The following is a 20,164-nucleotide window of genomic DNA, read 5'->3' as shown; positions in this document are numbered from 1 at the left end:
ATTCCTTACCGTCAGCAACAATTATAGCATTTTGCAATAGAATCAGAACAAGTTATTTGAACAGTCCAGTTAGGGGTGTAAACGGTTGGATAAGGATCGGATAGTGGTCAAATCGTATTCTTATCTGTTATAATTTTTCGGATATAGATACAGACATGAATAGTCTTGGATACGGATTGGATATTAAACGGATAATACGAATCAGATATTAGACGGATACAAATATAATTTGGATAATTAAAAATATATTACTAATGTACATTCTAGTAAAGAATAACATCTAAATATAATTTTTTTATTTAAAAATTAGATATAATATTTTTATAATAAATTTGTTGGTTACAAAATATATATTATATTAGAGGAGGGATCAAGTTACAACAATTTTTGAGTTACAACAACCATTTTCTACATTTTCAAAGTTCAAATCATCGATCCAACCCGTTAGATGTGATCTCTACAATAAAATGTGCTTGGAGACCAAATTTTACATTTTTTGAAATTTTTTTACTATTTATTAAGATGGGTACAAAAACTAGTCAAATTCAGACCATTGAATTTTGTACCCATCTTAATAAATAGTAAAAAATTTCCAAAAAATATAAAATTTGGTCTCCAAGCGCATTTTATTGTGGAGATCACATCTAACGGTTTGGATCGACGATTTGGACTTTAAAAATGTAGAAAATGGTTGTTGTAACTTGTTGTAACTCAAAAATTGTTGTAACTTGATCCCTCCTCGTTATATTATTAAAATATTAGTTATTAATTATGTCATAATGTTATATTGTTTATAAGAATATATGTATATGCAGTTTAATAAATCATTGGCATGTATATATAATTTAAGAGCATAGAGTACATTTATTGTGGTATAGGGACGTAAACGGTCGGATACAGATAGTTAAAAATCTTAAGATACCCGTTATAATTTTTGATACAAAGTCTCGGATGCATATAAGAATTGAATTCGGATTCGGACTCAGACGAAATCAGATGTCCGTTTACACCCCTAAGTGCAGTACCATGAGACAGGTAGAAAATGTAATCATTTTTTGTTTTGCGGATGAAGGGGTAATGGGTGAAACTTCCACCAAAATGTTCACCCAGAAAGTGCCCGATAGCATGCAGCGATCCCCCACCATTTATGTTATCTCCCAAGGCGGTGACCATGACTGACCAGCCAAGGTCCTCGGCCATTTGTTGGTGTAGGTCATCCCTGCAATCAAGATACGTACACTCTCTGTCTGCGTGTTGGGTGGTCATTGGAAAAGGCGGCATCATGCTTCCTTAGTGGTAACAGAAGTAGTTGTGCAGGTAGAGACAGTTGTGAAAAGAAAACAAGTAGAATGGTCAGGTTGATGGAGTAGTATCGTTGGTGGGTGAGGAGTTAAGTTTTCTCTTCAGAGCTGGGGAAGAGAGAAAAGATCGCCATCACCACAGAGGATTTGTAATCTTCAACTCGTTGTATCATTCCAATTGGACCTAGTAAGCCGGCTAATGAACCAAGTTCTAGCGAGTATGGTTATATTAAGTTAATGTACGAGTTAATTTAAGTTGGAAAGGTACGATTGAAACTTAACTCGTTCTCAGCTCGAGTTGACTCGTAACTCAGTAAGTTAAATAGATGTACCGAAACCATAAACAATACATAGTTGAATTTTTTAAGACTCAACAATCTGGAAACAGGATGGGTGACTTGGGTTCAATTGGGATTGGATGTGGTCATTGGGAAATCTGAAGAGGGTTAGGAGTAGGCAAGTATTTATCCTTGAATTTGAAAAAAAAAAATTAGATTGAGTGGCATTTTATACCTGTGCCTATTCCTGAGTAGAAATAAGGGTTACTCTTGGATTTAGTTCAATGTGTAGCAGAAGAAAATCGCGTGGAATAGAAAGTTAGCCTAGACTGATTCATGAAAAAAAAAAGTCTCGATACAGTGCACTGCTCCACTCAAAAGAATCGTTGATTCTCTAGAAGAAAAGGAGGTATGCTACTCCGCTATGATTTGTTACAATTTGCATGTAGCACTGCCGCTGACAAAGAAGAGAAAAAAAAAAAAGACAATTTGTGTCGCCATCCCTCATTTTGTCCAAGCTGCCCCCCGTCCTGACTCTTCTCATATTCTTTTTCCAACCCTGACTCTTCCTCTACTCTTTCCCTTCTCGGATTTTCTCAACTCTTTCTTTTCTTTGATATTGCCGGTGGTTACTATTAATGTTAAAAGGATATTTTCAACAATGAATGTGATGTAAAACTAATCAAGAAATAACATGGGAGACCAACATTTGAATGATTGTTTGATTACTTATATAGAAAGATTTGTTTAATAATATTGATAATAAAATAATTATGTAATTTTTTAAAAATATACAGACTTGTAGTGGTAGTTAGTGTCATCGATTTGACTTAATTAGATAGATAATTACTATATTTATTGTTTTTATATGTAAAAGTACTATTAATTATAACTTTTAATATTTTTAACGAAATTTATACTATTTTGTATCTATTTTTGACTAAAATTCTAAATTCACTCTGAATGCGACCCAATTTTACATAACTCGAGTTGTTTAATGAACAAAAAATTTAGCGAGTTGCGAACTATCCGTATAGCCCCGTCTTAAACGCAGTAGTATTACCCGACCCATTAGTTCAGGGGAGAGTTTCATTCTGACCAACCGTAGACTACTGACATCCGGCGTTGCCTAGTTAGCTTCCAAGTTGAGTTTCTCTGTTACAATTTCTGTGATTCATTTTCTGTTCCGAGTGAATGGTGCAGGGTCCCGAGGCCGAGGGTTTCCTCTTTAATTGTGGTATGGACATGTCGGCGATTGTAACAGAGACTTCATTGATGTTCAGTGCTTACAACGCAAATCATTAAGCAAATTTCGTGCAACAATAATTAGCACGAATCTTGAGGTGATGGGTTCAAATGAAAGGTGGAAGCGCCTGTTCAGTGCTCACCCGCTTCGAGCCTCCGACGGGACAAACCTCGCGACAGGAACCCACATTTCAGGGAGTAGTAGTGTGCATCTCGAAGTTACGGTCCAAGGAGTACATGAATAGCCCCAGTTCAGCCAATTTTCTTATTATCTCTACCAATACATTAATCTTAAATCATGAGCCCACTTTATAGAGAGCTAAGACGGGGGATCCACCGGTCAGTGAAACTAGTACTGGACTAACCTCAGTGCTCTGTAATCTGTAGGAGCAGTCGCTTCTCTCCTCGCACTCGCACTCGCACCAACAAAAGAGAGCCCGAATCAGAGAACGAAGGAGAATAGACTACATAGCTACCATTGTCTTTCTCTCTCATCGATCGCACGCTACGCTAGTGTTTTTATTGTCACACCCCAAACCAGGAATTCTGGATTAAGGTGTGATCAACCTCGCCTCGTGCTTAATTAATCATTAAGCACGCAAGGCTAATCATCAATAATAAATCAAACAGCAGCGAAAGCAAAATAATATAAATATCAAGCATCAGTCACATAGCAAATAAATAAACATACACATACATAACATATAATTCGATCCATCTCGGATCCAAATCACACCATCTATAGAAGGGGATACATGATCTATCGAGCCCGTATATATAACACACAAAATACGGGACTCGTAAACCTAATCAAAAGCATAATCCTAACTAGGTCAAGTGGTGTGGCCCTCGGGAACAGCTCCTGACATCTCCTGCTGCGGACCGCCAGAACCTGTACCTAAAACCCACGAAACAACTTGTGGGTGAGCGACGAATCGCCCAGTATGTGACCCAGAATTATCCCCTCAGGGATCCTCTACGGTCAAAACACTTTTATTTATAAAATGAATACATTTAAAATATGCACATGTGTGAACCTATATTAATAGCTAATAGAATTTACAATACTTTTGAATGATGCCATGATGCGATTATTCTATTATGCCAACATGCGAAATAAACCCAAAATAAAATCAAGGTGAAATATCGGATATAAATCAAGTCGGAATCCAGTACTCCTTGCACTGTGTGCCCAAATACAATAATAATAATAATAATAATAATAATATGGATAAGGTAATCACCCCGTGCCGTGCCAATAGGATCAAAAAGATCCAAACGATATAATCCAAGGACTGTGATCAGAGTGCAATGATACACGTTGCCTAGTGACATCGAGCATTGCTCCACAAGATAATAGCACACTAGCCGATGGTTATATCAATTCCAATGTGTCATCTCGCCTAACGATTCATCACCCAAACATATCCAATAGGAGAAATCATACAATGCAGGTCGTAAAAAGTTAATCTCTTCCCTCATGAGCAGGAGAGAACTCTACCGTCCGGCCAGACCAATAGGACACCACACATGGATTCTACCCAAACCGGTGCTGGAACCTCGCACAAGATTCTACCCAACACTACCCGGCTTGGAATCCCGTTTTGGATTCTACCCAAACCGGTGCTGGAACCCCGTACAAGATTCTACCCAACACTACCCGGCTTGAAATCCCGTTCTAGGAAAAGTAGCTCCTAATGTAGGGAAGGAATAAATCCCGAATCGTATCGTGCCACAGAACTCGAGTCCGGAACTGCTCACGTCAAATAGTAAAATGATCGAAAATGATACATAATCAAGTTCATACATATAATATAAATCCTAAAGCCATCCAAGGATCAAGTGACCCTCAGCTCAGTGGCTGTCGGGCCGTCCCATGCCAAGTGACACCAAGACGGAACGAAGTCACTCGGCTCTGCTCAGCTCTCACCAATGCATGCGTATGCACGTAACATAATAATAATATATTGTCTCCACGAGAAGAAGACAAACTAGTATCCTAATATTCTAATAATATAAATATAATATTATTTAATTACTCTACTCCTACATTACAGTAAATTCAGGTTTTTCGGGGCTTATGCAATTCTACCTATAGTGCAGAAAAGGATAAACATGCTCTACAGTTTTAATGCAACTACTTAAAATAAAGTGCGAATGTCAGGTCAGATGGATCGACTGGTAAGAGTACGCCCACGAAAGAAAATAATTCAGATATCCCACACCTGTAGGGCTGGAGTCTCTGTCGCTAATAATCAGCGTGCTCCGCGTATGCTCTGAACTGCGGGTCAGTCGGATCGGCCCACGAGTCGGACTCGTACGAAGTTGACTGATCTGTGATCACGTAATTTAAACTAATTAAAATCTACGCTAATTTTATTCTAACCCTCATCCCAATTAATGTGCAAGTCAAATTCTTGATTATTTCGGCTTTATAAAATTACCGGTTTAGTCAGTCTGGCTGATCCGATTAGGCATATATTAATTATTTAATTTCATGTCATCGAACTTAGAATTAATCTTAATTTCTTTATATGTTCGTCAGATATTGATCATTCACTTTGATCTAAATTAATTTATATTTTTAATAATTTAATTTGAAGATATATTACTTGTAGAATTTTAAATGTTGAATTATTCGCAATTAAATAATTATTCGAGAGCTATGGTAAATTTCACGTGTTTTACTTAACTAATATATTTTAATTTCCTACTTACTCGATTTATTTTAAATGGACTATAGTTGACTTTAAATGGGTCGAAATTCGGTTTCGAAAGTTAATTTATAATTAAAATCCCTAAGGCAAATAATTTAATAAAATATATTAATTATATGATTATTGCGAAATTTATAATCCATTTTGATATAGTTAGGCTATATTATATTTTAGATGTATAATTCATTTTATAAAATTAAAAACGGAACCCTTAATTAGTTTACGTGTTTCTAATTAATTTATTCCTAAGTCGCGCAGTTCATTATTTTTATAACTAATTTAATTTCTACATTTAATTTAGCCGTTTCAAATCTAAATCCATAACGAATATTTTTCGTTGCTAATTAATTGTTCTTTATTAATTAGCAACGAATTTTTGTACAAGTTCGAAAAATGTTTAAAAGAATTATTTTAACTTTAAAAACTTTTTATAAAACTTTTATTTTAGTTTAATGTGTTGGGTGTTTTAATTTGGTTTAATTAAGTGTCCGATTTTATTTGATTCTTTATCAAAACCTAAATTTTAAAGCCGCACTTTTAATCCAACAATTATGCATTTTTGGCTTTTAAACCAAATCCCGTAATTTTATTTCCCATGTCAAAACCGAAATTTCAATTCCTTTTTATTTTCACTTCTCTTGTATTTTATGATTGGTCCCACTTATTCAATCTACGCATAATCAATTAAATTTCATGTTATCAAGAGCCAAATTCATCTTAAAGGCCTAATTGTTAAAATGCATACATAGAGGCCGGCCTCCAATTTCAAAAACAATTCACATTTACGTTTAGGCCCTTATAATTACAATTCAGACCTCTAATAAATTTATTTTGCATTAAGGTCCCTGTCAGGTCAAATACTGGTATCAACACAGAACCATAACAAAAATCATCACAGTCAAGTAACAAGGCCAACCCCGAGGCAGGTATCAGAACAGGTACTGGCATGGTACCAATCAAGCAAACCATAACCCACAACAAGGAAGCAGAAAACAGAGATTTCACTGAGACAGTACCAGAACAGGTACTGGTACACTACCAGTCAAGCAAACCAGAGACAACAACAAGGAAGCAGAAAACAGAGATGGGTCACCCAATTCGGATCAGAAAAAGGCAACACGAGGCAAAAATTCACCGCAAAGCGGCACGATTCAACAATTCTCAATTTCCATAAAAAGGCCGGTACCAACATAGATATAGGAGCACAACGTCACAACAACAATTCAAGGGTGTACCGGCCTCAATCATTCCACGGGTCGGCCGGGAAAATCAACAACCCGAGCCGACTAGCAATTCAATCACACAACCAAGAGAGGGAATTAAGAGGTGCTAGACTAACCGGGAGAGAGCGATCGGGCAGGAGGTAGTTACGAGAAAGCCAGTTCTAAGAGTTGGTCTCACGTCACGGCTTTGCAAGTCCGATGAATTAACGAGAATCCAGCACCTCTAGAGACCAGGAAAACAACACCACGAGTAACAAGAACCACTCAAATCAATCAATGGAAAACCCTCAAATTTTTAGGGTTTTCAGATTCTCAAGAAAATTAGAGGGAAAGGCGAAATAGGGGGAGCAAGGCAGAAATCTCAACACATGAGGGAAAGAGAAAAGGCAAACCACACGAGAGAGAGACAGAGGGACTTATACCCAAGCAAGGCAGCAATAGAGGGGTACGGCCAAGCCCTCTGACAGGGTAGGCACGCCAAGGCACGAAAGTCACCAAGAGCAGGTGAACGGAGTGTCGCCCGTACAAGGCCTCTGACAAGCGAAACGACACAACAACCAACTCAAAATAGGAGGGATTTCTCGCCGCTGCCTTCTCCATGAAGGAGAATCAAAGTCATAGGTGGGGTCGGGCTGTCAGCGGAAGGAGAGGGAGAGTGGGCTAGGGCTGCAGCGAGAGAAGAGAGACAAGGAGGGTTTCTCCCTTCTTGCGCGAAACAGAGAAGAAGGAGACGGGGAGAAAATCTCCCAGGCGGACCCGACAGTTTTATCAAATGAGTTTAAATCTCATTTTCAAATGATTCCAAGGATCAAGGCATGAGGTTGCTTCAAGATTCGTGTAAGATGAACAATGAACGGTTGAGATTTTTCAAAAGAAACAAATATTCATATATGGTTGCATATGGTGTGAATTCATTCCGACGGGAAGCAAAGGAAATAGTATAAAAATAAAATTTGTTTATTAACATTAAGTCTCATTTAAATATCAAGTTTGTTTTATAAATTCGAATTGATTAGGATATATATATATATATATATATATACGTATATAAATATTCATTTAGTCATACTTCTAGAATTTTTAATAAATCGAAATTTATCAATTTTATAATATTATGTTTTCAAATATTTCTCGTGTTTAATCTCAACTATAATCTCGAATGATTCGATATTAATCATGTATGTCTTTATATAAATATTTATCTATTCAATTCTTATATTTTATTTATTTATACGAATCATATCATTTTATTTTGTTTTTATTCTTCTTTTCTAATCTTACGTCTGGTAATGAATTTCCGTGGGTAGTTATAAAAATTATTTTAGGTCTATAATAATAATATTTTTAATATACATAATATCATATGTCGTTTATATTTCAAAATTTTAGATTCGTTTCAGATTAATCAGATATTTCTGATCCGTCATTAATTTAGTTAGAAAATTTTATTTAGTGTAAAGATCAGTTTAGCAATAAATCACGTTTTAAAATTTTGGAATATAACATTTATGATTAAGGTTTCTGTTGGCTTGCCATTTCCTTCTCCAACCCAGATCTATTCGCCTCCGATTCTCGAACAGATCTGAATTATCTTACCTTTAAATCAAATTTCTAATCTTTGATCCGAAAGAAAACGCGGTCGGATTTATTCAAATCGGGTGGCGCCCCAACGTAGATCCCAGAGACACGGCGGAGGGGGCGGCGCTGCCTCCTCCGCCGGAGAAGGGAGTGGAGATGCCGTGATGGCGCGGTGGTTGCAATCGGCCGGGCTTCAGCACCTCGCCGCTCCTCTTGCTGGTGGTGGTCCCGCCACTGTGGGTCCCGGGTCAGGGTCGGACCCACGTGCTGGTGTATTACCTAGTCTTCTCTTACAGGTCTCTCTTTCACTGCAAAATTGTTGAAAAAACACCTTGCTGGATAGAGATTTGATCCAAGGGGAGAATATTTTAGTGTATTTAAACTGTGTCCAGATTTGCTGCACCAAAGGCCCACATTTTGCTAAAGATTCAAGTTTCCCCGAGTTTAAATCTTTTCTTTTTTTTTGTTGATTCCATATGATATGTTGAAGTTGTTGGTAAAATGCATGACATGCTCTTCTTTGTTGACGCAATTTTATTTTATATGGTAGCATGTTCATTGAATTTGATTATTCCAATTTTTTTTTCCAAGCATTGTTTGAGATATGATTGCTATAAAGTGATAGGAGAAAATAAGATTTAACACTCACCTGTGGAAAAAAAAACATTTTTCTCACAGCCCCAAAATGGTTGCAGTGAAATTTAGCACAGTATATATCATATAGTTCATTTAAAATTTTTTTGGATCAAACCAAGGAATATTCGGCATAGCCATCAGAGGAGTATACCTCCAGTTCATGTAAAAAGTTGAAGCACTGTTAGTTACTCCTCGAGGAGAGCATTATATAATTCTGTTTTAATTATTTGTTTTTGCAATCTGCTTGCCCCTTTTCTTAGCATTGAAGGTCCCTTAAATGTTTAAAAAGGTGAACTGTTTGTATTGCAGTTAGCAGATTATGTTTTATGTTGGTTATGTATTAGGTAGTATTTTATTCATTGCAGTGGTGATTCTCTCTGTTCCATATTTATTTGTTTATAACTTATCAATATGTATGCTGTTGATTTTCTTTGTAGGGATATGGGCCTCAAACGATAGAAGAGAAGCAAAAGCTTTACACACTCTTACGGAGTCTGAACTTTAATGGAGAATCAGGTGGTGTTGGTACAGGAACTGGTACTGGATCTGAGCCGTACATACCCACTACTAACCCTAGTTTTGGCGGTACCAGCTCTTCAGTAGATAACAATAGCTTTTATTCGCCCGAATTAAAAGGTGAATTTGGCGCTGGGCTTCTAGACCTGCATGCTGTTGATGATACTGAACTTCTCTCTGAGGTATCCAGTTAAACTCTAACATTCAACAATTGAACTCCTAAATACAATTTAAAATTTAAATTGTACTGGCATCAATTTACTTCTGTATATATTATTATGAGCACAGCATTCAAAAGCAAAAAAAAACTAAAACTGTGTATTCTTGGCTAGATTATTGGAGATAAGCACTACTTATTCACATGATATATTAACATGTAGAAACTTTCATGGATTTAATTTTGAATCACCGATGGTGTTGTGTACCTGACAAATATGATGCAAATCAGTCAAGTTTTGCAATGAAGTTCACAATGATGTTAAGCATGCTTTCAACCTCCATTTAGTCTGCCGTGGGCCTCTGTCGACCTGCAATTGTGCAATTTAACTAAAATTTAAACATATCAGAATCAGAACAAAAACAAAACTGAAAAAAAAAAACCCAGCAAAAAGCAGTGTTACTTTTATTCACCTGAAATTGCAATTCTTTATCAATAATATGAACCATACATAATATCGGTAGAATTCACCACCAAAGTGTTCAAAATTCCCGACAAGTTTTGTGATTCAGAAAATGGCTGAAAGAAATAATGGTGGTACCGGCAGGATGTATTGACAGCATTTCCTGGCACACCTGTTTGTAGCACAGAAATACGTTAGAAAATGTGGTTGTTTTCATGTGTAATCATATCTTTTGGGGTCAAGAGTGTGAACAAGTAGCTGTTTATGGTGTCATCTTATATAGCTTTTAATCATATCTACCTAATTATACATTAGCCTGAAAAAAATAGTTATAAATCTTTTCTTATGGCAGCATGTGATGCCGGAGCAGTTCGAACCATCACCGGTCATGCCTAAGGGGATGGATGATGAAGATGATACCATGTTTGGTGGTCTGCCGGGAACTGGAGATGGCACTGGATCTATGACTACTGGAGAAAAGGAGATCTTAAAGGAGACTAGCAATGTGGCAAAGATAAAAGTCGTTGTATGTTATTATGTTCTAGTTAACCATTTTACTCATCCCAAGCAAGACACAATACAGATCACAAGAATAAGCAAAAAGTTGAAATACAATTACAGAGGCGCCAAAAATTTCAAAAAAGGAGATCGGTATGGGCATGACCAGTACTAGTGGGTGACAATGCCTATTGATACTGATAATACATATCACGTAGGATTGGCAATCTTGACCACATACCATCCAGCTCATAGATTGGTTAAATGTGAACCTTGTAGTTGAAGTTGAGTCCGGAGTCTTGGAGGATTTTAACGTGCTAACTTACCAAGATGACTTTATATTAAGCAAATTATAGACAAGACTTGGACCAAGCTAGATGTATTGCCGCCAAAGCAGAACGATTAGGGTTTTGTCTTGTTGGATTGTGATATTTTTTTCTATATGCATAACATTCAAAATCAATTTTTTGTAACCTCTGAATTCTGTTTACTTTTAAGTATTCTCTATTTATTTAATTAGACTTTTTTTTAATTACTATTCTTCTTTTGAAACTTTTGTTGGACTAGGTAAGAAAAAGGCCTCTGAACAAGAAGGAGATATCTCGAAAGGAAGATGACATTGTAGATGTGCGTGATGATACGTATCTCACTGTTTATGAGCCTAAGTTAAAGGTTTGTCGTAGACTTACATTTTACTTTCAATGATCATAGATGCTAAAAACAAGTATGACACCTGGTTTTTAGTAGTTTTGACTTTGATTGTTCCCATGCCTTTTCATATTGGGTTCCATTTGGGCAATTTGCAACATGAAAGCTGGTGGACCTATTTAATGTGCTATTCCTAAAATAAGAAATATAAAAGATCCTCGATTAGTAAGGCTTCACTGAGGACTCAGACTGCAACACTTGAATGGATATGCTTTTGTTAACTTATTGTGTTCCTTTTTCTCTGGAAAGGTCGATTTGACTGCATATGTAGAGAAGCACGAGTTTTGTTTTGATGCTGTCCTTGATGAAGATGTCAGCAATGATGAGGTAATTCACCACCACCCAACACCCCCTCCCAAAAAAAAGAAAGATAAGGAAAAAGAAGAACATGGGGAAAAAATAATATCCTTAGTTCTGTGCATTATGATATTAGAAAATAAATCTAAAATTACTTTTTCTGTGAGTATCTCTTTTTTTTGGCATGGTTATATCATGTGCTTTTTGGAAAATGTATTCGTTGTTTCAAATTTATGTATGTGCATCTTTGTATTCCTTCCTACCAAAAAGAAAAAAGAAAATGTAATTTTATAATAGTAGTTTTAGCAAAGAAAGAAATAAGATAAAACTTGCACCTCTACCTTTGGTATCTGATATTGTATTTTTATATAAAATAATTTCTATGCATACAATAGTGTGAAAACTCATGTTCTTCACCTTAAGTATTGATATTTGCTTTTTTACTTTGTATGCACACTTAACTGTCTGTCCTCCTTCAATTTCATGATCTTGTTTATAACATTGTATAGAATTAATCTTGTGCTATAGGTGTATCGTGAGACAGTGGAGCCCATTATACCAACCATTTTCGAGCGAACAAAAGCTACTTGTTTTGCCTATGGTCAAACAGGTGTGTCCTTTACCAACCTATGTCATTTTTGGACTCCAATGTGGACCCACTTTACCTTTAACAGTAGACTAGGTGATAGCCGCAGGTACCAAGTTTGAAGAAAGATACTGCAGAATCCTTCTTTAATTGATACTTGGTAGTTTTCCTAATACTATATTATGAGCTCTTTGTTTATTAATTTATTATGAATTTATAATTTCTGTAGGTAGTGGTAAGACATACACAATGCAACCTCTACCTCTTAGGGCGGCCCATGATATGGTCCGTCTTTTGCACCAGCCTTACTATCGTAATCAAAATTTCAAGCTCTGGCTAAGTTATTTTGAGATTTACGGTGGCAAGCTCTTTGACCTCCTTTGTGATAGAAGGTTTGTTCAGTCTCTACTTATCCTGTTAAACATACATAGTAAGCAAAAAATCTATCCTATATATGCCTAACAGTGCATCGTTTTTGTGCTGCTTTTTTTTTACAAAAATAAGGTATTTTCTGTGTTATAACTTCCATCTTCTTTGTTTCTTTGGCAATCTCTATTGGTACTTTCTGACTAGTTCTGTTTCTGTCTTTAATTAAAGCAAACAAAAATTGATGCCTTCTACTGTATTATACCTTAAGCAGAGATCACATGTTATTATGAAATTCTAACATTGTCCACCTTCCTTCTTAAAGAAAACTATTGATGAGGGAGGATGGAAGGCAACAAGTGTGTATTGTGGGGCTACAAGAGTTTGAGGTCTCTGATGTGCAAATTGTAAAGGATTACATAGAAAAAGGGAATGCATCAAGGAGCACGGGTTCCACAGGGGCAAACGAGGAGTCTTCGAGGTCCCATGCTATACTACAATTGGCAATCAAGAAGCACCGTGATCCGACGGCTGAGATCAACCTGAGGTCAAGAAAGATGACAGATCCCAACGATCCAAAAAATGGGAAGGTTGTCGGGAAAATTAGCTTCATTGACCTTGCTGGGAGTGAGCGTGGGGCTGACACCACAGATAATGATCGTCAGACTAGGTTTGTTCAAATTTATCTTTAGGAAATATAATTCAGCTGTGGTTTAAAACCTCGAAATATGATAGATGCCCCTACAAAAGAGAACATGTAAATTTTTGGAGCTCAGCTGGTCCAGTACATATAAATTTGATTGCTCTAGAGGTTCAAACAAGTACTGAGGAAGGAGAGTAGTGGTTGGGCATTTATTATAATTTGAAAGTGGGATATAGAGCACTTCCATGTTGTAAAGAGTGAACCTGATGTCCAATAATATTTTTGGAGCTGCATCATTTTCATTCTTTAGCAATATTATATGTGATAAATGGAGGATTGAGAATATCACACATGCTCCAATAAACTCCTGAAGTTCTTCAAATTTTATTTCAATACAGTTTTCCAAAATCCCTGTAGGCAAGATAGTAATTCGAAAGAGAATCAGGGAGAAGTGCTTGTCTTAACCAATTCATGAGGCTGTTGGAGTATCTAAAATATTGCTTTTTAAATTTGGATAATATTTTCTTAGTACATTAGTATTATTTTGTAACCAATACCAAGGATTCTTAAAAAGCAGAATATAATGAGAACAGCTGGTAGGATAACTTCTTATGTTCCCAATAGCTCCTAAAGTGTAATATCTTTTTGACTAATTGGGTTCCATTGAATCTTCATTTGAAGTAAGAAAGCATGATAAAGTAGACTTTTAAGTATGAAATGCGCAAGAAATGCAATCTCTTCTAAAATTTGATTAATTATGTGCAAATGCAATATTTTTATAATAGGATTGAGGGGGCTGAGATAAACAAAAGTCTATTAGCGCTGAAAGAGTGCATCAGAGCCCTTGACAACGACCAATTGCATATTCCATTTAGAGGAAGCAAACTGACAGAGGTGCTTCGAGATTCGTTCGTGGGCAACTCACGTACTGTCATGATTTCTTGCATCTCCCCCAATGCTGGTTCTTGTGAGCACACCCTTAACACCCTCAGATACGCTGACAGGTATCATTTGTTCTCTCAAATTTCTCAATTCCTGAATTATTGTTTGTGCCTGGGGTGGTAATACATCGAGTTGGCACATTTATCGAAGTGATTAGTCGGTTTGACCCAACTGGTCTGCCAATCAAACCTCCTGACCTGTAGAATGAGAAATACGAGGCCTATTTCCTTGTCAACACTAGATCTGTTCCTCCCTTCATATATTAAGGGGTTGGGTTTGTGGGTGAGATAGGGGAATATTTGAAAAATTAAGGAGAAAGGAGGATTTTGTATAATGTGCTTTTTGTTTCTCAAGGTAAATGTGATATTTTTGTTGTGATTTTATGATAAAAATTGATGTTCATTGGAGCCATGAAAGTTTCATGCTTCTCGAGTTCCATTGCCTGCTTTGTTTGTGTGCATTTATTTCTATTTAACAACTAAGCTTATATTATAGGGTGAAGAGTCTCTCTAAGAGTGGAAATCCAAAGAAGGATTCAGGTACTGCATCAGTAATACCATCTGGCAAGGATACTGCTACAGGCCTGCTGTCTGATGATCCTTTCGATCCAGTTCCTCTCCCCATCCAGGATTTCAAGCCACCTGAAATACCTAAAAGAGATGCAGAAAGTTTCCCAAATTTTCCCTCAAGTTCTTCACAAGAGCCTGAGAGAACTTCTTTTAGCATGATACCAAGCTATACAGGAATTGCCACTAGAGAGCGAAGAGAAGAGAGAGATAGAAGGGATGAGAAGGGTGCTAGCACATCTAGCATGGCTGAGAGAGAACGTTTTGTTGAAGGAAGAGGCAGCAGGCCCCAGCAAGTGCAGAGCACGGTAGACAGAGAAAGGGTTATTGAAAGCAGGAGCAGCAAACCCCAGCAGGCACAAAACTTGGTAGAGAGAGAAAGGGTAGAGACAAGGAGCAAATTACAGCCTGTGCAGAACTCAATTGAGAGAGACAATGCAGAGGAAGAAAAGGTTCCCAAAGTGTCGCCTCCAAGAAGAAAAGGGTATAATAGGGAAGAGAGACTTGACAGACAGAGTAACCTTCCAAAGAGGGATAATGGGGCTGGCCCAGGCCCTGAGTCGGTACGTGCTGGTGTAGGTGGCAAGCAGTCCCACATAACGCAAAAGCAGTTCCAGGAAAAGGAGGTGCCAGCTGATGATGGGGACATAAATGCAATACTTGAGGTAAAAGAAAGAGAATAATAACCAATCAATCACCCACTGTAAATTTCCCTGCTTCAAAATTGTGTGCCGGCTAAAGTTGATATTGTTTATACCAGCTGATGTAGAATTGCATGCACATGAAATCTCTGAACGGTTAAAATGAAATAACTCAAATCCCAATAGCCATGGGTATAACTTTAAATTTGAAGATATTATTTGATATTATGTTATCGTAATTTAATATTTTCCAGGAAGAGGAAGCTCTAATAGCTGCTCACAGAAAAGACATTGAAAACACTATGGAAATTGTCCGTGAGGTAAGTCTGATGTTTATTTTTGTTGCTGAATTCTTTTTCTTTTGAAATATATCGTAACAAAAATACTATTAACTGACATTTAACACTTGGCCCGGGATGAGACTGCCAACAGTATTTGTTGTACAGCGACATTTAAGTAACTTTATAATATTAAAGAGGAAGGGATCCAATGCCTATATTTTTGGTGCCCCATCATGACCACAACTCTCTTTTTTCCATTAATTATTTAAAATTTATATTCCAAACAAGAAATGCAAACCATTGATCTAGTTCTATTTCTAAAGTAATTATGGACATCAAAAGGCAGAAAATTTAGCATTTGTTTTATACAAGATCAAGACAGCTACGTGACTCAGCTAAGCTAATTTTTAATTTCTGTAGGAGATGAATTTATTGGCAGAAGTAGACCAACCGGGAAGCCTGATAGACAGCTACGTAACTCAGCTAAGCTTCCTTCTGTCGCGGAAAGCAGCCGGACTTGTCAGTCTGCAAGCCCGCCTGGCTCGTTTCCAACACCGCCTCAAGGAGCAAGAGATTCTATCTCTTTAAAAACCTTCTCACCGGTAGTTCTTTACATCGGCACCAATCTAGGAGGAGAACAATTGGCAGGGATCAATTAATAGCATTTGAATCACCCAAAGTAACTCTAGATTTGCAGATTGATCAGTGGAGGAGCTTTGTGGTTGTTCGCCATGAACCAAGTAAAACAAAGTTCATTTGGGTGGTATATCAGAATCAGATTATTTAGGATGTCCAAACAGCATTAACTTTGAAAATTTTGGGAAGTCCAAAGTATTTTTGATACTTAAAGCATCAAACCTTATTAGGTGAAAATATGTCAGCAAGCAGGGTTTGGCTTTGGGTGGCATTTTGCAACATCTTATTTGATTGTGCCATTTTCGATTAATTTGGGTGCTTATGATGCTATTAGTGCCCTAGACAAAGATTTGAATTTGGATTTTCTGGGCTTAGATCGTGTGCTCTATTGTTGATAGAGATTGGTTAACTAGTGCTGCTCTAATTCTTGCTTGGCAACTTATTTTTCGGCTTTAGGGTTTTTATTGTTTAAAGCGTTGTTAAGGGATGCTGGTGGGCGTGTTTGATGGGTCATATATACAACATTTCTTGTATTCTTTTATATGCTTATTTTGCTTTGAAAAGATATTTACTGTCTTTGAGATATTATGATGAAACTAATATTCAGTTAACAGTAATCATGCACTCTAATACTGATACACAAGTTCTGCCGGGTAGGATTCTTTTTTAGGTGAAGTTAAATTCATATAATGTATATTCTCATAAAGTAGGTATCCTGAGTATCTGTACCATACGGCAATTATAGATTCTCATAATATTATTGCTGCATGTTTGCAAATAAAAAGGAAAGGCATTTGGTGCTAAAAGGACTCCCAATCAACTAATTAAGTGTGTCCTAGAACTTGAGTATAGATCCATCCGGCTCATGGCATTATTCAGGTGCATTTAAGTTACAATTACATAAATAGAAATAAAAACATGTACAACAAATAACTCCCAAACTAACTAAAAAGACACTCCCTCCATTCCACGTATAACAACTATAAGCACATATCTAAAATCAAAGCACCACACAGGAAAGGCACATGCAAGGGCAAACATTTACTATGCACAACAAAATTTTCAGAATACACCAATGCCTCCCCCACTAACATCATCCCAAAGGCATGTAATAGTGCCTTCTAATGATATGCTACAACTTAACTTCCATATATTCTCAATTTAAGAAAACAGAAAGGAAAAAGGACCACATATGGTAGCCAAATCTGTAAATTTGGAAAGGGTCTTCCCCAATGCGTCTTCGTCCTCCTAGCCCCTCCCAAGTTTCTTAGGGCTTCTTCCAAATGACCTTAAAATCTTTCAATTTGTCGTTCAACAACCAGATTTTCCATTGCACATCCAAGCTTTAAAATTTGAAAGCAAGTTCTAAATAGTTTCTTTCTAAACAGCTTTTAGATTCAGAAGCTCCTTCACTGTCCTCTTCCGGAAGTACACCATGTGCTCCTAAGAAACAAAAATCAACTTGATAGCTGTTACTTGCTTCAAGGTGTTATGATCATACGCAAGCCCAACTAAAATGAATTAATTGAGGAAAATAAAGCTGTCCTCACTAACCTGAGAAAAGGAGAGACTTAAATCCCGGCTTAGAAAATCTATGTACTTCAGCATGAACATGCCACAGTCCCACCTGGATGATATTTCATATTAATCATTAAAATTTGATAGCTAGGCAAAAAGATACAAAAGACCAAATACAAGTTCATATCAACTCAAGTAGCTCATAATGTCTGCCAGTAGATGCTGCCATCAGCCCACGTATATGTTCTATAAAATAAAGTATAAGCAACAGTGCATTTGATTATTAGAGCAATGGGGAGAGAAATACCCATTCTCTTGTAAAGGAAGATCAGGACAATCTTCAAAATCCCATGAATAAGTATCTATTTGTTTGGCATTCTTCTCCTTTACTTCTTCAGCAAAATATCTGGCCTGTATAAAAAGATTAAATGGACATCCCAAAATTATTAAAAGGACATTCTAAATTTGGAAACAAATCACAAACCAACAAGATATATCATAATTCTGGGTTAAGAGAAATGCACATCACACTCAACTTTAATCAGCTTGAATTTACTTGTACCAATACATGCCAAATAAGCATAAGAAAGCAGCTTAATATAGCCTGGCACACTGCTTCCCACAACAGCCAAATCATGTATAAGATGGTAGCAAAAATAACGAGAGAGGACAAGAGAGGAAGAGAGTGTACCAATGTTCTAAGAACTGTGGTATCTGTACCACCGAGAGAATCTAGATACTGTAGTTTTCTATCCCTAACATTTATCACTGCCAAGCACCAATGGACCTCCTTGTGTATCGGCACAAATACCTGGATTAATTCATATGCAAGGGTTAAAAAAAAAAAAAAAAATTATTGGCCGCAAGGACCAATAGATACCTCTTGCGGTTTATTACGGTGACAAAGACATCAATAGAAAGCCCCATTCATATGCAAACCTACAATATAACTCCAATTTAGCAATTGAAAAATGTATAATGTCCATTTTTTATGCTAGAAAAGAGTGGGTCCAAATCAGGATAGCAATTCTAAAACCTCCTAGTGTGACATGTAGAGCATAGGCTGATCAATGTTCATCAAAGTAAATATATCATAATCTTTCAATATAGTTTGTTATGTGTTTTAAAAGAGATTGAAGAGCCACTGGTACAAATTTGCTTTTTTTCTTTTCTATTTTTTTTTTCAAAAAAAAAAAAATATATATATATAAGACGCAAAGCAAAGATTGTACTTCTTCATAACTTTTAAGAGCGATATCACTCATGATGGTATGTTTTTAACTAAATTTAGACTCTATAGATAAAAGAGATGCATTTAATCAAAAGAAGACAAATTATGTAATTGGAGAGCTGAAATCAAATTCGAAGTTTCATCTCTCAATCGTAGCCGTTGGCGGATCGGACACCCAATGTGCTTAATAATAGAATGGAGATTGAACTAATTGAATCGAAAAAATATAAACTTACATTCAAGAGAGGGAGAAGCGAGAGAGAAGCTCGGTGCAGTGGCGGTGGCGGTGGCGGTGCTCCGTGCTCAGGGCAGTGGCAGTGGTGGTGCTGGCACTGAGCGAGGGAGAGGAGAGAAGAGAGGGAGGAGTGGAGCAGCGGCGGAGGCAATGGCCTCACCGGCGGAGCAACGGCGATGGGGGCGGGGGCGGAGGGAGACCGGCACCTTCTTTTCTTTTTTTCTTTTTTGGTGCAGAGTGGAAGCACCTCTGGTTTTTTGGTGTGGAGTGGGAGCAGAGAAGAAGGGTTTCACGGGCCCCATTTAAATGACATAGTGGCCCGCCCCATGAAGGAGCGGTCTGCTTGTGTATGGACCGCCTGTGTACCCGGTGGTCCGTTTGATTTTTGGGCCGCCTCAGACCCAGGCGGTTGGGTTATTTGAAAAAAAAAAACGAGATGCGAGGTTATTTTTAAAATTTTGTTTTTTGGAAGGTATTAATAAAAATGGCCGTAAAATGTATGCTTCAACGGAGTGGTTGGTTTAAAATAACATGCATGCTGCCACGATTTTTTTCTAAAACATATTTTACAAATTTCGGTTCAAATTTTATAATATTGCAAACAAGTCCACCAAGTAAAAAAAATCCAGTATTATTTTCAAAATCACGGGTTGTCACAATAACTCTAATTAAATTACTAAAATACTTTAGTTTTATCTATAATTAATAATTACAAAGTCAAAATACTACTTTAGAAAGAAAACATAAATAGTAAAGAAAATTTCAACATCAAATATGTAATTGAACATGGGTACTGAATCCTATATTTTCACCTGATATATATCAAATCTCAAAATAATTTTAGTAAAAATTGTACTATTAACATTAATATGTCAGCATCAAATATATAATTTTAAGTTTTT

The 20,164-nt window shown here is 36.7% G+C and overlaps 2 protein-coding genes and 2 long non-coding RNA genes across 4 annotated transcripts in view; 2 read left to right on the top strand and 2 right to left on the bottom strand.

Annotated features, from left to right (window-relative positions):
- The window catches only part of LOC144563459 (kinesin-like protein KIN-13A), an 84,656-nt gene extending 67,768 nt beyond the window's left edge, over positions 1-16,888 (top strand). Inside the window, exon 13 of the transcript XR_013514363.1 lies at positions 16,677-16,888. The gene's annotated coding sequence lies outside the window, so the exon portion shown is untranslated. The remainder of the gene's footprint in view (positions 1-16,676) is intronic.
- Positions 3,480-7,298, bottom strand: LOC144563464 (uncharacterized). The gene is made up of 3 exons (XR_013514364.1): positions 6,881-7,298; positions 5,050-5,158; positions 3,480-3,722 (listed from the first exon to the last, which is right to left on the bottom strand). It is a non-coding gene; the product is annotated as an uncharacterized LOC144563464 (long non-coding RNA).
- On the top strand, positions 8,235-16,888 carry LOC144563460 (kinesin-like protein KIN-13A). The gene is made up of 12 exons (XM_078312939.1): positions 8,235-8,638; positions 9,416-9,676; positions 10,467-10,640; positions 11,180-11,284; positions 11,570-11,647; positions 12,146-12,227; positions 12,433-12,595; positions 12,895-13,239; positions 13,998-14,216; positions 14,650-15,385; positions 15,616-15,681; positions 16,063-16,888. The coding sequence occupies exons 1-12, from the start codon at positions 8,507-8,509 to the stop codon at positions 16,228-16,230; spliced, it is 2,529 nt and encodes an 842-aa protein (XP_078169065.1). The 5' UTR covers positions 8,235-8,506; the 3' UTR covers positions 16,231-16,888.
- Positions 16,889-17,111: 223 nt separating this feature from the next.
- Positions 17,112-18,989, bottom strand: LOC144563018 (uncharacterized). Its single transcript, XR_013514236.1, has 4 exons — positions 18,488-18,989; positions 18,104-18,207; positions 17,833-17,905; positions 17,112-17,721 (listed from the first exon to the last, which is right to left on the bottom strand). It is a non-coding gene; the product is annotated as an uncharacterized LOC144563018 (long non-coding RNA).
- Between the last annotated feature and the right edge of the window lie 1,175 nt (positions 18,990-20,164).

The sequence above is a fragment of the Carex rostrata genome, chromosome 12 (genome assembly GCF_964058835.1).
Source record: "Carex rostrata chromosome 12, lpCarRost1.2, whole genome shotgun sequence".
Taxonomy (NCBI): Eukaryota; Viridiplantae; Streptophyta; class Magnoliopsida; order Poales; family Cyperaceae; genus Carex; species Carex rostrata.
The sequence above is the reverse complement of the archived record's forward strand: the minus strand, read 5'-3'. Positions and strand labels throughout refer to the sequence as shown.